Here is a 17839-nt window from a genome sequence, read left to right as displayed (position 1 = left end):
ATGTTGAGCAACCTCCCGACTTTGAAGATAGTGATTACCCTAACCATGTCTATAAACTCTCTAAGGCGCTTTATGGGCTCAAGCAAGCCCCAAGAGCATGGTATGAATGCCTAAGAGATTTTCTTATCGCTAATGGCTTCAAAGTCGGAAAAGCCGATCCTACTCTATTCACTAAAACTATTGCAAAAGATTTGTTTGTATGCCAAATTTATGTTGATGATATCATATTTGGGTCTACTAACAAATCTACTTGTGAAGAGTTTAGTAGGATCATGATTCAAAAATTCGAGATGTCTATGATGGGGGAGTTGAAGTATTTTCTAGGATTTCAAGTCAAGCAACTCCAAGAGGGCACCTTCATTAGCCAAACGAAGTACATTCAAGACATACTCACCAAGTTTGGGATGAAGGATGCCAAGCCCATCAAGACTCCTATGGGAACTAATGGGCATCTCGACCTCGACACGGGAGGTAAATTCGTAGATCAAAAGGTATACCAATCGATGATAGGTTCTTTACTCTATTTATGTGCATCTCGACCAGATATTATTCTTTCCGTATGCATGTGTGCAAGATTCCAAGCCGATCCTAAGGAAGTTCACCTTAGGGACGTAAAACAAATCTTGAGATATTTAGTTTATACTCCTAAATTTGGCCTTTGGTACCCCAGGGGATCCACTTTTGATTTAATTGGATATTCAGATGCTGATTGGGCAGGGTGTAAAATTGATATAAAGAGCACATCAGGGACTTGCCAGTTCTTGGGAAGGTCTCTGGTGTCTTAGGCTTCAAAGAAGCAAAATTTTGTAGCTCTTTCTACCACCGAAGCCGAGTACATTGTGAAAGGGAAATGTGCCTTTGGGCCATTTCTAAGTGTTTCGGTGATTTAGTGTCCAACACAAGTGCCTAAGTGTAAAAAGGTGGACAAAGTACAAATCAAGAATTAAGGTATGTTTCTCAGACTTAGTACATTGTTTTATGGACTAATGTATTGTGTCTAAGTGCTGGAAACAGGAAAAATCCAATTGGAAATGTCTTGGCTCGAGCAGCCAAGAATCTGCTGAGTCTGGGAGCACCGGACTGTCCGGTGGTGCACCGGACAGTGTCCGGTGCGCCAGGCTGACTCGGCGTGAAGTGGCCGCTCTCGGGAATTCGCCGACGGCGTACGGCTAAAATTCACCGGACTGTCCGGTGTGCACCGGACTGTCCGGTGAGCCAACGGTCGGCCGGGCCAACGGTCGGCCGCGGAATCCGCGCGCGACACGTGGCCGAGCCAACGGTCAGAAGGGGGGCACCGGACTGTCCGGTGTGCACCGGACTGTCCGGTGCGCCAACGGCTCCCAGATCTGCAACGGTCGGCTGCGCCATTTTAGGAAGGAGATCGGGCACCGGACAGTGTCCGGTGTGCACCGGACTGTCCGGTGCGCCCGATGACAGAAGGCAAGATCAGCCTTCCAGAATTGCTCTCAACGGCTCCTAGCTGCCTTGGGGCTATAAAAGGGACCCCTAGGCGCATGGAGGAAAATACCAAGCAACCTTAGAGCATTCTTGATCATCCACACTCAGTCCTTGCGCATTCGTTTGTCATTCTCAGTGATTCGAGCTCCGTTCTATTGAGAACTTTGAGATAGTCTTTTGAGCTCGAGTCTTGGCCGTGTGTGTGCGCATATTTGCTGTGGATTTGTGTGTGTTGCTTCCCTCCCTTACTCCGTATTTCTTTGTGAATCTCAAGTGTAAGGGCGAGAGACTCCAAGTTGTGGAGATTCCTCGCAAACGGGATATTGAAAGGAAAAGCATAACACTGTGGTATTCAAGTTGATCATTGGATCACTTGAGAGGAGTTGAGTGCAACTCTCGTCCGTTGGGACGCCACAACGTGGAGTAGGCAAGTTTTGTACTTGGCCGAACCATGGGATAAACCACTGTGTCTTCTCTGTGTTGATCTCTTGTGGTATCGTGTTTTGTTGAGACTCATCTCTAGCCACTTGGCGATTATTGTGCTAACACTTAACAAGTTTTTGTGGCTATAAGTTTAAGTTTCACAGGATCACCTATTCACCCCCCCTCTAGGTGCTCTCAATTGGTATCAGAGTCGTTCTCTTCAAGAAGGGACTAATCGCCCGAAGAGATGGATCCTAAGGGGAAGGGAATCGTGATCAACGACAAGGAGAAGGAGTCCTTCGTCAACGAGCCGAAGGATGACAAGCCTACTGACTCGGGCTCGGGCCACAAGCGTAAAGATGGGAAGAAGAAGACAAGGCGCATCAAGGAGATCGTCTACTACGACGATAGCGATGAGTCTACTTCTTCTCAAAAGGACGACAACAACGACTACAGGAAGACGGTCAATTCGAACTTTTCATTTGATTATTCTCGTATTCCACATAGTTCGAATTCGCATTTGCTTTCCATTCCTCTTGGCAAACCTCCACACTTCGATGGGGAAGACTACGGATTTTGGAGTCACAAAATGCGTAGTCACTTATTCTCTCTCCATCCAAGCATATGGGAGATTGTAGAGAATGGAATGAAATTTGATAGCTCGGATAGCCCTATGCTTATAAATGAACAAATCCATAAAAATGCACAAGCTACTACTGTTCTATTAGCATCTTTGTGCAGGGAAGAGTACAATAAGGTGAGCGGCTTGGACAACGCCAAGCAGATATGGGACACCCTCAAGATCTCTCACGAGGGGAACGACATCACCATGCTCACTAAAATGGAGTTGGTGGAGGGCGAGCTTGGACGATTCGCAATGATAAGGGGAGAGGAGCCAACCCAAACTTACAACCGGCTCAAGACCCTTATCAACAAAATAAGGAGCTACGGAAGCACGCGATGGACGAACCACGACGTCGTCCGCCTAATGCTAAGGTCCTTTACCGTTCTTGATCCTCATCTCGTAAACAATATTCGTGAGAATCCCAGGTACACGATGATGACGCCCGAGGAGGTACTCGGAAAATTCGTAAGCGGGCGGATGATGATCAAGGAGGCGAGATACGTCGACGACGCTCTAAACGGTCCAATCAATGAGCCTCAACCTCTTGCTCTCAAGGCAACAAGAAGCAAGGAAATGCTACCTAGCAAGGTGGCACAAATTGAGGCGGCCGGACTTAATGATGAAGAGATGGCTCTCATCATCAAGAGATTCAAGACGGCACTAAAAGGCCGCAAGGGACAACCAAGCAAGACCAAGACAAAGGGGAAGCGCTCATGCTTCAAATGTGGTAAGCTTGGTCATTTTATTGCTAACTGTCCCGACAATGATAGTGATCAGGATCAAGGGAACAAGAGGGAGAAGAAGAAGAACTATAAGAAGGCAAAGGGCGAGGCGCATCTAGGCAAGGAGTGGGACTCGGACTGCTCCTCTTCCGACTCCGACAATGAAGGACTCGCCGCCACCGCCTTCAACAAGTCATCCCTCTTCCCCAACGAGCGTCACACATGCCTTATGGCAAGGGAGAAGAAGGTGAGTACTCGAGACTCCACTTATGCTTCTTCTAGTGATAATGAGTCTAGTGATGATGATGACATAAACTATTCATGCTTATTCAAGGGCTTAGATAGATCTAAGATAGATAAGATTAATGAGTTGATTGATGCTTTGAATGACAAGAATAGATTACTAGAAAAACAAGAAGATCTTTTATATGAGGAGCATGATAAATTTGTTAGTGCACAAAATTCTCTTGCTCTAGAAATTAAAAGGAATGAAATGCTCTCTGGTGAATTATCTACTTGTCATAAAACCATTTCTACTTTAGAAGGTGTCAACAATGATTTAAATGCTAAATTAGAAGTGGCAAATAAATCTAATTCTTGTGTAGAACATGCTGTAATTTGTACTAGGTGTAAAGATTTTGACATTGATGCGTGTAGTGAACACCTAGTTTCAATTTCCAAGCTTAATGATGAATTGGCTAGTCTTAATGCTCAACTTAAGACTAGCAAGAATGATTTTGATAAGCTAAAATTTGCAAGGGATGCCTACACGATTGGTAGACACCCCTCAATTAAGGATGGACTTGGCTTCAAGAGGGAAGCCAAGAACTTAACAAGCCATAAGGCTCCCATCTCCGCCAAGGAGAAAGGGAAGGCCCCTATGGCAAGTAGTACTAAAAGGAACCATGCTTTTATGTATCATGATAGGAGACAAACTAGAAATGCTTATAGGAGTTATAATGCTTATGATGATTTTGACTCTCATGCCATGTTTGCTTCTAGTTCTTCCTACATGCATGGTAGAAATATGTCTAGGAGAAATGCTATTCATCATGTGCCTAAAAAGAATATTATTCATGCTCCTAGGAAAGTAGTGAATGAACCCTCTACAATTTATTGTGCTTTAAATGCTTCCTTTGCTATTTGTAGAAAGGATAGGAAAATTGTTGCCAGGAAGTTAGGGGCAAAATGCAAGGGAGACAAAACTTGCATTTGGGTCCCTAAGGATATTTGCACTAACCTTGTAGGACCCAACAAGAGTTGGGTACCTAAGTCCCAAGCCTAAATTTGCCTTGCAGGTTTATGCATCCGGGGGTTCGAGCTGGATTATCGACAGCGGATGCACAAACCATATGATGGGAGAGAAGAAGATGTTCACCTCCTACGTCAAGAACAAGGATTCCCAAGATTCAATTATATTCGGTGATGGGAATCAAGGAAAGGTAAAAGGGTTAGGTAAAATTGCAATTTCTAATGAGCACTCTATCTCTAATGTGTTTTTAGTAGAGTCTCTTGGATATAATTTGCTATCTGTTAGTCAATTATGCAATATGGGATATAACTGTCTATTCACAAATGTAGATGTGTCTGTCTTTAGAAGGTGTGATGGTTCACTAGCATTTAAGGGTGTATTAGACGGCAAACTTTATTTAGTTGATTTTGCAAAAGAGGAGGCCGGTCTAGATGCATGCTTAATTGCTAAGACTGGCATGGGCTGGCTGTGGCATCGCCGCTTAGCACATGTGGGGATGAAGAACCTTCACAAGCTTCTAAAGGGAGAACACGTGATAGGTTTGACTAATGTGCATTTCGAAAAAGATAGACCTTGTGCAGCTTGTCAGGCAGGTAAACAGGTGGGAGGAACGCATCACAGCAAGAATGTGATGACCACATCAAGACCCCTGGAGCTGCTACATATGGACCTCTTCGGACCCGTCACCTATCTGAGCATAGGAGGGAGTAAGTATGGTCTAGTTATTGTTGATGACTTTTCCCGCTTCACTTGGGTGTTCTTTTTGCAGGATAAGTCTGAAACCCAAGGGACCCTCAAGCGCTTTCTCAGGAGAGCTCAAAATGAGTTTGAGCTCAAGGTGAAGAAGATAAGAAGCGACAACGGGTCCGAGTTCAAGAACCTTCAAGTGGAGGAGTTCCTTGAGGAGGAAGGGATCAAGCACGAGTTCTCCGCTCCATACACACCTCAGCAAAATGGTGTGGTAGAGAGGAAGAACAGGACGCTCATAGATATGGCGAGGACTATGCTTGGAGAATTCAAGACCCCCGAGTGCTTTTGGTCGGAAGCCGTGAACACGGCTTGCCACGCCATCAACAGGGTCTACCTTCATCGCCTCCTCAAGAAGACTTCGTATGAGCTACTAACCGGTAACAAACCCAATGTATCTTACTTTCGTGTATTTGGGAGCAGGTGCTACATTCTAGTGAAGAAGGGTAGAAATTCTAAATTTGCTCCCAAAGCTGTAGAAGGGTTTTTGTTAGGATATGACTCAAATACAAAGGCGTATAGAGTCTTCAACAAATCGTCGGGTTTGGTTGAAGTCTCTAGCGACGTTGTATTTGATGAGACTAATGGCTCTCCAAGAGAGCAAGTTGTTAATTATGATGATGTAGATGAAGAAGATGTTCCGACGGCCGCTATACGAACCATGGCGATTGGAGAAGTGCGGCCACAGGAACAAGATGAACGAGATCAACCTTCTTCCTCAACAACGGTGCATCCCCCAACTCAAGACGATGAACAGGTTCATCAAAAGGAGGCGTGTGATCAAGGGGGAGCACAAGATGATCACGTGATGGAGGAAGAAGCGCAACCGGCACCTCCAACCCAAGCTCGAGCGATGATTCAAAGGGATCATCCCGTCGACCAAATTCTGGGTGACATTAGCAAGGGAGTAACTACTCGATCTCGATTAGTTAATTTTTGTGAGCATTACTCCTTTGTCTCTTCTATTGAGCCTTTCAGGGTAGAGGAGGCCTTGCTAGATCTGGACTGGGTGTTGGCCATGCAGGAGGAGCTCAACAATTTCAAGAGAAATGAAGTTTGGATGCTGGTGCCTCGTCCCAAGCAAAATGTTGTGGGAACCAAGTGGGTGTTCCGCAACAAACAAGACGAGCACGGGGTGGTGACAAGGAACAAGGCTAGACTTGTGGCAAAAGGTTATGCCCAAGTCGCAGGTTTGGACTTTGAGGAGACTTTTGCTCCTGTGGCTAGGCTAGAATCAATTCGTACCTTGCTAGCATATGCCGCTCACCATTCCTTCAGGTTGTTCCAAATGGATGTGAAGAGCGCTTTCCTCAACGAACCAATCAAGGAGGAGGTGTATGTGGAGCAACCCCCTGGCTTCGAGGATGAACGGTACCCCGACCACGTGTGTAAGCTCTCTAAGGCGCTCTATGGACTTAAGCAAGCCCCAAGAGCATGGTATGAATGCCTTAGAGACTTTCTAAGTGTTAATTCTTTCAAGGTTGGGAAAGCCGATCCAACTCTTTTTACTAAGACATGTGATGGTGATTTGTTTGTGTGCCAGATTTATGTCGATGACATAATATTTGGTTCTACTAACCAAAAGTCTTGTGAAGAGTTTAGCAGGGTGATGACGCAGAAATTCGAGATGTCAATGATGGGCGAGTTGAACTATTTCCTTGGGTTCCAAGTGAAGCAACTCAAGGACGGCACCTTCATCTCCCAAACAAAGTACACGCAAGATCTGCTAAAGCGGTTTGGAATGAAGGATGCCAAGCCCGCAAAGACTCCGATGGGAACCGACGGACACACCGACCTCAACAAAGGAGGTAAGTCCGTTGATCAAAAAGCATACCGGTCAATGATAGGGTCGTTACTTTATTTATGTGCTAGTAGACCGGATATCATGCTTAGTGTATGCATGTGTGCTAGATTTCAATCCGATCCTAAGGAGTGTCACTTAGTGGCGGTGAAGCGAATTCTTAGATATTTGGTGGCTACGCCTTGCTTCGGGATCTGGTATCCAAAGGGGTCTACCTTTGACTTGGTTGGATACTCAGACTCCGACTATGCTGGATGCAAGGTCGATAGGAAGAGTACATCGGGGACGTGCCAATTCTTAGGAAGGTCCCTGGTGTCATGGAACTCTAAGAAACAAACTTCCGTTGCCCTATCCACCGCTGAGGCCGAGTATGTTGCCGCAGGACAGTGTTGCGCGCAACTACTTTGGATGAGGCAAACCCTCAGGGACTTTGGCTACAATCTGAGCAAAGTCCCACTCCTATGTGACAATGAGAGTGCTATCCGCATGGCGGAAAATCCTGTTGAACACAGCCGCACAAAGCACATAGACATCCGGCATCACTTTTTGAGAGACCACCAGCAAAAGGAAGATATCGAAGTGTTTCATGTTAGCACCGAGAACCAGCTAGCCGATATCTTTACCAAGCCTCTAGATGAGAAGACCTTTTGCAGGTTGCGTAGTGAGCTAAATGTCTTAGATTCGCGGAACTTGGATTGATTTATAGCATACATGTGTTTATGCCCTTGATCATGTTCCTTATGCATTTCGTTGCTTACTTATGGTGCTCAAGTTGTACAAACACTCCCTGGACCTCACAAGTCCTGTTTGCAAGTGATGCACATATTTAGGGGGAGCTGTGCTACAACTTGACCCTTTGAGACTAACCATGTACTTGAGTTTGGTTGTTTTAGTCTCCAAGGATAATTGAAAGGGAAAAAGGTGGACTTGGATCATGCAAGACTTCCACTGCACTCCGATGAAAAGAGTAACTCTTCCAAGTTCATCTTTATACTCTTATTGCCTATTTGCTCTTAGTTGAAGATTTTGGTGAGGCAATGGGGTTAAAGGGCCAAGATTGATCCCGTTTTGGTGCTTGATGCCAAAGGGGGAGAAAATAAAGGCCAAAGCGATAAATGGATCAGCTACCACTTGAGAGATTTTGAAAACAGTAGAATAGAGCTTTTGGTAGTTTGTCAAAACTCTTTTGTTGTCTCTCTTGTCAAAAGTTGGCTTCTTGTGGGGAGAAGTGTTGATTATGAAAAAAAAGGGAAGTTTTTGAAATCTTGAAACAATTTCTCTTGGAATGACTCTCTTTATGTCTTAACATGTGTGTTTGACTTAGAGACAGAAATTTGAGTTGGATTTGCAAAAACAAACCAAGTGGTGGCATAGAGTGATCCATATATGTCAAAATTGAATCAAAACAATTTTGAGTTCTTATTTGATTTGATTTTGTACTTGTTCTACTTGCTTTATGTTGTGTTGGCATAAATCACCAAAAAGGGGGAGATTGAAAGGGAAATGTGCCTTTGGGCCATTTCTAAGTGTTTCGGTGATTTAGTGTCCAACACAAGTGCCTAAGTGTAAAAAGGTGGACAAAGTACAAATCAAGAATTAAGGTATGTTTCTCAGACTTAGTACATTGTTTTATGGACTAATGTATTGTGTCTAAGTGCTGGAAACAGGAAAAATCCAATTGGAAATGTCTTGGCTCGAGCAGCCAAGAATCTGCTGAGTCTGGGAGCACCGGACTGTCCGGTGGGTCACCGGACTGTCCGGTGGTGCACCGGACAGTGTCCGGTGCGCCAGGCTGACTCGGCGTGAAGTGGCCGCTCTCGAGAATACGCCGACGGCGTACGGCTAAAATTCACCGGACTGTCCGGTGAGCCAACGGTCGGCCGGGCCAACGGTCGGCCGCGGAATCCGCGCGCGACACGTGGCCGAGCCAACGGTCAGAAGGGGGCACCGGACTGTCCGGTGTGCACCGGACTGTCCGGTGCGCCAACGGCTCCCAAATCTGCAACGGTCGGCTGCGCCATTTTAGGAAGGAGATCGGGCACCGGACAGTGTCCGGTGTGCACCGGACTGTCCGGTGCGCCCGATGACAGAAGGCAAGATCAGCCTTCCAGAATTGCTCTCAACGGCTCCTAGCTGCCTTGGGGCTATAAAAGGGACCCCTAGGCGCATGGAGGAAAATACCAAGCAACCTTAGAGCATTCTTGATCATCCACACTCAGTCCTTGCGCATTCGTTTGTCATTCTCAGTGATTCGAGCTCCGTTCTATTGAGAACTTTGAGATAGTCTTTTGAGCTCGAGTCTTGGCCGTGTGTGTGCGCATATTTGCTGTGGATTTGTGTGTGTTGCTTCCCTCCCTTACTCCGTATTTCTTTGTGAATCTCAAGTGTAAGGGCGAGAGACTCCAAGTTGTGGAGATTCCTCGCAAACGGGATATTGAAAGGAAAAGCATAACATTGTGGTATTCAAGTTGATCATTGGATCACTTGAGAGGAGTTGAGTGCAACTCTCGTCCGTTGGGACGCCACAACGTGGAGTAGGCAAGTTTTGTACTTGGCCGAACCACGGGATAAACCACTGTGTCTTCTCTGTGTTGATCTCTTGTGGTATCGTGTTTTGTTGAGACTCATCTCTAGCCACTTGGCGATTATTGTGCTAACACTTAACAAGTTTTTGTGGCTATAAGTTTAAGTTTCACAGGATCACCTATTCACCCCCCCCTCTAGGTGCTCTCACATTGCCGCAGGCCATTGTTGCGCGCAATTGCTTTGGATGAGGCAAACCCTTAGGGACTATGGTTACAAATTAACCAAAGTTCCTCTCCTATGTGATAATGAGAGTGCAATCCGCATGGCAGATAATCCCGTTGAGCATAGCCGCACTAAACACATAGCCATTCGGTATCACTTTTTGAGGGATCACCAACAAAAGGGGGATATCGAGATTGCTTATATTAACACCAAAGAACAATTAGCTGATATCTTTACCAAGCCATTAGATGAGAAAACATTTACGAAACTTAGGCATGAGCTAAATATTCTTGATTCTAGGAATTTTGATTGATATTTTGCACACATAGCTCATTTATATACCTTTGATCATCTCCTTCATGTGCTATGACTAATGTGTTCTTCAAGTGCATTTTTATGCTAAGTCATAGATTGAAAGGGGAAATGGAGTCTTCGGCGAAGACAAGGCTTCCACTCCACTCCATCAAATTCTTCATCCTTCGCCGTCGCTCCGCAACGCTCTCCAATTTGGTAAAATCTTCACTCATATATTATTTGCCAAAGGGGGAGAGAAAGTGTAAGGGCTCTAATGACTCCGTTTTTGGTGATTCATGCCAAAGGGGGAGAAAGTATTAGCCCAAAGCAAAAGGACCGCACCACCACCAATTTAAAAATTTAGTCTTTCAATTTGTATTTAAAGAAGTGTTTCCAAATTGGTATCTTATTGTTGATAGAATTTTCAAATTGGTATAACCTCTTTAAAATTAATATCTAAAACCCTCTTGAACACTAAGAGGAGGATTTCATTAAGGGGGAGTTTTGTTCAGTCAAAGGAAAAGCATTTGAAACAGGGGGAGAAAATTCCAAATCTTGAAAATGCTTATCAAAATCTTATTCATATACCTTTGACTATTTGCAAAAGACTTTTGAAAAGAATTTCCAAAACATTTGCAAAACAAAACAAGTGGTGCAAGCGTGGTCCAAAATGTTAAATAAGAAGAAAGTCATCCATGCATATCTAGTAGAAACAACTATTGGTTTCATTCCAAGCAACCTTTGCACTTACATTATGCAAACTAGTTCAATTCTGCACTTATATATTTGCTTTGGTTTGTGTTGGCATCAATCACCAAAAAGGGGGAGATTGAAAGGGAAATAGGCTTACACCTTTTCCTAATTGATTTTGGTGGTTGAATTGCCCAACACAAATAATTGGACTAACCAGTTTGCTCTAGATTATGAGTTCTACAGGTGCCAAAGGTTCACAACAAACCAATAAAAAGACCAAGAAAGGGCTCAAATAAAAAGGGCAAAAGACTACCGAAGTGTGCCCTGGTCTGGCGCACCGGACTGTCCGGTGTGCCACCGGACAGTGTCTGGTGCACCAGGGAACCGAACTCCAAACTTGCCACCTTCGGGAATTCTGGGAGCCGCTCCGCTATAATTCACCGGACTGTCCGATGTAGCACCGGACTGTCCGGTGTGCCAGCGGAGCAACGGCTATCTGCGCCAACGGTCGTCTGCAAAAGCAACAGAACAGTGAACAGTGCGCGGACTGCGCGCGCAGAGTCAGAGCAGGCGCCAGAAGGCACACCGGACAATGAACATTGCTGTCCGGTGCACCACCGGACTGTCCGGTGGCCCAGCTGTCAGAAGCTCAAACGGTCAGAACCCAACGCCCGGGTGACGTGGCTGGCGCACCGGACAGTGTCCGGTAGCGCACCGGACTGTCCGGTGCGCCATGCGACAACAGCCTTCACCAACGACTATTTTGGTGGTTGGGGCTATAAATACCCCCAACCACCCACCATTCATTGCATCCAAGTTTTCAGCCTTCAAACCTCATATAAGAGCTATAGCATTCAATACAAGACACAAACAAAGAGATCAAATCCTCTCCCAAGTCCGGAATCACTCCAACCAAATTAGTGACTAGAGAGAGAGAGACATTTGTGTTCATTTGAGCTCTTGCGCTTGGATTTCTTTTCTTCTTCCTTCTATTCTTGTGTTCAACTCACTTGTAAGCAAAACAAGAGACACTAAGTTGTGGTGGTCCTTGTAGTGGACTTAGTGTCCCATTTGATTGAAGAGAAAGGCTCACTCGGTCTAGGTGACCGTTTGAGAGAGGGAAAGGGTTGAAAGAGACCCGGTCTTTGTGACCACCTCAACGGGGAGTAGGTTTGCAAGAACCGAACCTCGGTAAAACAAATCACCATGTCATTCGCACTTATTCGCGTGTGATTGTTTTCGCCCTCTCTTTCGGACTCGTTTATATTTCTAACGCTAACCCCGGCTTGTAGTTGTGGTTAAACTTTATAAATTTCAGATTTGCCTATTCACCCCTCCTCTAGGCGACTTTCAATATGCCACGAAACATTTCTAGCCATTATGTGCTAGCAGCACACTTTCTGCCCACACGCGGACAGTCCCATTTGAAACTTGTCAGAGCTGTCAGAAGAAGGCAATTTCGGACGGTCCGCCGCCCGTGGCTAGACGGTCCGAGACCTCGCAACTTAACGCACCCGAGCCCTAACCAGACAACTTTAACACTGGCGGACTGTCCGCCCTCCAAGGTCGGACAGTCCGCCACCTTGGAGTCAATACTATCCAGGCTGAAACCCCGGATAGTCCATAGTACACTCGACCAAAAACACATAGTCCATGCCCATCCATTTTTGCACCTGTGGACGGTCCGCCGACCCCAGCTAGACGGTCCGCACAAGCACAGAAGCACTTGTGGAAAATTGCAATCCCTCTGGTTAGGACTGCGGACGGTCCGGCCTCAAGGTCTGAATGGTCCGTAGTACAAAAGCTAAAAACACCACGAGAAGGACCACTTCTGCTGGTCCACTGAGTGAGTCACGGACGGTCCACCGACCCCGGCCGGACGGTCCGCCGATCACTAAACCACCCAACTTTTCAACCATTCTTTTGAAAAGATTTTACTTTTGAAATCAGAAACACTATTAGTCCTCATGCAAATGCACTAAGTTTTACACAAATAAGTGTCATTGACCCCTCTTGATAGTACAACTATCTAGCCTACTAATTCGGTCAATTCCTTCTATAAACATCGGGTGGCCGGCAAAAACAAAACCTATGTTATACATTTGCCTTCACCCGATCCACAACCAATGCTTTAAGTTCCAAGACTTTCGATAAATCCCTTTTTCCTATGGTACAACCTGCATTCTTATTTCTCCAAGAATTGTTAGTCCACATATGATTGTCATTAATTACCAAATATCAGGGGCCTAGATGATTCACAACACCTCCTTTGGTGGCTGGGAAGACAAAGTAGCTGATGTAGCAATTTCTTTTTGCTTGTTGATGGTGTGGTGTCAGGTTCTTGTTGTGTGGCCTTTATCCTCACCACTGAACAAATAAAATGGCTTTCTTTGGGGTGTGTTGAATCTGCCACCAAAGCATCGACCTCCCCTTCCTCCTTTTGAAGCTGGCGGGTAGAACATGCTCTGAGAGGGTTGCTCTTGCTTGCTGCTACCCTAAGGCAGATAAACCTTCGAACAAAAGACTGAATATAACTGGCTTCGACTGGAAACCTTGGAAGCTCGTAAGAATCATATCTTTCAATTTCTGCCATGAAGTGACAATCCTCGGCCAAAAAGATGAATACCAGGTTTGAGCCACACTTCTAACTGCCATGACTATTGTGTTACCACCATAAGAGGATATGGTAGCTTCGTAGCTCATCAAGAATTGCTTCGGGTCTGACAGACCGTCATACACTGGGAGCTGGGGTGGCCTGTATAGTGGTGGCCATGGTGTCGCCTATAGCTCTGGTGTGAGAGGAGAAGCTTCATCATATAGGAAGTCTTCAAATTTGAATGCCTTATGTCGGAGGTTATCATGATTGTGGCCCTCATGCCGAAGGTCCCTGTGATCATGTTGATGGTCTTGGTGCTCGACATCCTGTGCAATGTTGAACATTTCTTCCGTTGCTTCGTCAATCTTCTTTTGGAGTTGTGATAGACGAAGCATCTTTTCCTTACGTTTCTCCATTTGTTGATGAACAACTTCGAAATTTTTGATCTCACGATCAAGCTCTTCATCTTGCGGTAATAGGCTTGTGGCTTCCCTCTTCTGGTTTCTTGCCTCTTAAAGGAGAGCTTCATCTCCTTGGTTGGCGTCCAGGGGCAGGAGAATGTCACCAGTTGCTGTCGATCTCTTCGACGAAATGGTGTAGTTTGTTGTGATCGTGTGATCATCGGAGGCGGGCTCCAATGTTGGTCACTTGCTTTTGATTACTTTATGGTATAAAAAACAAGGAAACATAATTTAGAAGATTGTGACTTCCTCTCTTTGATTACCTCTTCTTCGAAGGGTAATCCAAGAGAGGATATATGAAGGAGAAAAACATATGAAGTAGCAATGTATATCAATGTAACGGAGAACGAAGCATGTTACTCATCTTATGTGCCTTAGCACTTTCCATTCTACCTTTCTTCGTATGTTATAAATATACAAGCGTACCTTCGGATTTACACATGGAATAGCTCAAAGATACTTCGAAGGCTAAGAGATGAAGCTTAACGCCCTCCAAAAGGTAAATTTATGCATGACACTGTTCACCTATTTATAGGAGAGGGTACAACTTCGTATGAAATTACATACATACCCCACAAGCTTTACAAATATGGTTTATAAATATCATAGGGGCGCCATTGTCTTTTTCTTTTTCTTTCTTGCCGCTCAAGTCTTCAACGCTTTCCCTTTCCCTTGCTTCGTGCGCGAAGCTTTTCCTGACGCCAAGGGTGGTGGGGTGGCGGCTTTAGTGCACACTTCATCGGATGCGTGTTCAAAGCGAAGCCCTTTGCAGGCTGTTTCGGCCGAAGGTCGACTTCGTCTGTCCTTCATATAGCACTTGAAACATACTTTATCAAGTCGAAGGTAAGGTGATTTGAGGTTCTTCGACAAAGTAGGCGACCCCAAAATCACGGACCTGCACTCGACACTCTCTCCGACCCTAGAACAAATCTGACACACATGTTAGTCATGGTGCCATCTTTCCTAGACATTAAAACCATTTTGTTTTTATATTTTTTCTCGGCAACAAAATGGAAAAAGATAACTCCGAAAATGGAAACAACATTGGTAATTCGAAAAATAATAAAAATTACTTTTTTCTGTATACCAATAGATATATCTTGATTTTAGGAAAATAATAAAATTACTTTTATATTTTTCTAATCTAAGTTAAGATGAATTTGTTATGAATATATAAATACCATCTCAGATTTAATATTTTTCTGAAAAATTATCGAATTCATTACCGATTGTAAAATAACGAATAAATACAGTAATTTTCGAAAACGGTCTGAAAAGACAAAAACCATTTCCGTTACCGAATTTTTCTACCGATTTTATATTTATATTTTCACTAACTATTTTTATTTCCGTTTAGTAATTTAGGTACGATTTACTACAACCTAAAATTACTGTTTTCGTTTTTCACCGTGCTCCTAGTCACCTCAGCTTCCCTCCGTCCTCACCCAGTCCTCACCCACTGGACTTGCCCGATTGGAAAGCAAGCGCCCGGTAGGAAAGAAGGCGCGGTCGTTTTCTGGACGTGACGGGCGCGCGCGTGGCCGCGTGGGCGTGGCATACATCCTTTCTCCTTCCATCCATACGCTGAACAGAGTATGATTTGGATCGCCTGGCCTACTGCTGCTGCTGTCGTGTCCATGCCGTCGGTGCTGTCAACATCCGGATCATTGCGCGCGCTCCAACGCAACGGGGGTGATCAGATAATTTCCCCAATCCCCCCCGCGCGCCGATCGCGACAAACATGCATGGCGAAGCCTTCCGCTTCTGCAGCGGCGGCGGCGCTCCGTGCCTCCCTCGGCGTCGCCTTCGCGCTGCTGCTCCTGCTCGCTTCCTCCCGCCTCCCGCACCGCGCCCTGTCCGCCGAACTCTCGTCCCCCTCGGTGGTGGCCCACGAGCGACGCGGCCACGGCGCCTGCGCGGGCGTGCGGACCCCCGACGAGAGATACCGCGCCATCGCGGCCGGGTCTGACGGCCGGTACCGCTACCCGCGCGGCGGCGGGCACGTCGACTACCTGTACCTCTTCTACTGCGTCCTCGGCGGCGACCGCCGGCCCGCCCTGGGGTACGCCGCGATGGCGGCGTGGCTCGCCGTGCTCTTCTACCTGCTCGCCGACACGGCCGCGGTCTACTTCTGCTCCAGCCTCGAGGGCCTCGCGCGCCTGCTCCGTCTCCCGCCGGCCATCGCCGGGGCCACGCTCCTCTCGCTCGGGAACGGTGCGCCCGACGCGCTCTCCGCCGTCGCGTCCTTCTTCGCCGGAGACGGCGGCGAGGGAGGAGGGACGGCCGCCGCCGTGGGGCTCAGCGGCGTGCTCGGTGGCGCCATGTTCGTCTCCTCGGCCGTGCTCGGGGTCATCGCCATCCGCCTCGGCGGCCAGGAGGTCGCCGTCCACCGCGCCAGCTTCTTCCGGGACGCAGCCTTCCTCTTCCTGGCGCTCGTCGCCGTGGCCGTCGTCGTCGCCGCGGGCCAGGTCACAATCTGGGCCGCCGCCGGGTTCGCCTCGCTCTACCTCGTCTACGTCCTCGCCGTCGCCTTCACCCCGGACCGCTGGACCAGACGCCACGACGCGCACGCGGTGGATGACCCCGCCTCCGCCGCTGCCGTCTCGGAGCTCCACAACGTCACGGAGACCAAGTTCTACACCGACCAGGAAGCCCGAGATCCACTGCTCCCCGACACCGCACCGCTACTTCAATACTACGCCGGCGAAGCAAACAGCAACAGCAACGACGGCTCCACTGGCAACAAGAGCGTCTTCTGGACCGTCCTTCGCCTGCTAGAGCTTCCCCTGAGTCTCCCGCGGCGGCTGACGATTCCGGACGCGAGCAAAGAGCGGTGGAGCAAGACGGCCGCGGTGACCGCGGCCACGCTCGCCCCCATCTTCCTGTCCTTGCTCTGGAGCCACCGCGCCACGGGGGGCCCGTTCGTTACCGTCCTCCTCGGCGGCCTTGCTGGTCTCGCGCTGGGCCTCATTGCCTTCCTCACCACGGATCCCTTCGCCCCACCAACCCGATTCCTCGGCGCGTGGCTCGCCGGCGGGTTCGCCATGAGCGTGGCGTGGGCGTACGTGATCGCCAACGAGGTCCTGTCGCTGCTGGTCTCGGCGGGAATCATCCTTTCCGTGGACTCGGCGGCGCTGGGGGTGACCGTGCTCGCCTGGGGAAACTCCATCAGCGACCTAATAGCGAACGTGGCGGTGGCATCTCGCGGCGGCGGCGCGCAGGTGGCCGTGTCCGGCTGCTACGGCGGGCCGGTGTTCAACGTTCTCGTGGGCCTGGGCCTGTCCATGCTGTTAGCGTGCTGGAGCGGGTACCCGCAGCCAGTGGAGATACCCAGGGAGCGTGGGCTTTACCGAACTCTGGCTTTTGTTGTCGCTGGGCTTTTGTGGGCCGTTGTGATGCTACCTAGGAGAGGAATGAGGGTGGACAGGACACTGGGCGTTGGGCTCCTAGTCGTATACTTTTGCTTCCTCTGTATTAATGTTTCAGAGCTTAAGAATGCACGGTAATATATTGGGTTTGTTAGGGTTTTAGGGTTTAGGGTTTTATAGCTCTGCTCAACAATCAGAAAAATCAAACTCAAGCGATGCTGATTATTTTTCGAAATGAAATGGTTGTTAGACGATGAAATTAGTTAGTCTTTTTAATCGATACTGGTAGCTTAAATTAATTTATAAATGACTTGTAATAACATAATTGATATTATGGTTGAATGCATCAATGATTAGTATGAGTGAATGAATACTATGATGGAATGGCCGAACAAATTGCTGATAATGGTTGAACAACCAAAAACCTTCATAAAAAAGGTTCATACCCAAAATGGGGATGGCTAAAAAAGAAACTAAATGGCTCAAACTGTAGACAGAAAACCACAAAAAAAAAAAAATTTAAAGACAATCTGAGTATGAGTATACCTGAGTTTGACCTTGTTCGCCTACAATTGGATCTCTACCGTCATCTCCCACATTTCTAGCACCAGATTCATCCACAAGCGCAGTTTTGGGGGGAGACGGATCACA

The 17839-nt window shown here is 47.1% G+C and overlaps 1 protein-coding gene across 1 annotated transcript; it reads left to right on the top strand.

The window, feature by feature from the left end:
• Nucleotides 1-15551: 15551 nt before the first annotated feature.
• On the top strand, nucleotides 15552-17444 carry LOC100274519 (Cation/calcium exchanger 2). Its single transcript, NM_001148876.1, has one exon. It carries the CDS (start codon nucleotides 15566-15568, stop codon nucleotides 17324-17326), a length of 1761 nt encoding a protein of 586 aa, NP_001142348.1. The 5' UTR covers nucleotides 15552-15565; the 3' UTR covers nucleotides 17327-17444.
• Nucleotides 17445-17839: the final 395 nt, after the last annotated feature.

This window comes from Zea mays, chromosome 1 (assembly GCF_902167145.1).
Source record: "Zea mays cultivar B73 chromosome 1, Zm-B73-REFERENCE-NAM-5.0, whole genome shotgun sequence".
Classification (NCBI taxonomy): domain Eukaryota; kingdom Viridiplantae; phylum Streptophyta; class Magnoliopsida; order Poales; family Poaceae; genus Zea; species Zea mays.
Note: the sequence above shows the minus strand (reverse complement) of the source record. Positions and strands in the feature narration are given on the sequence as shown.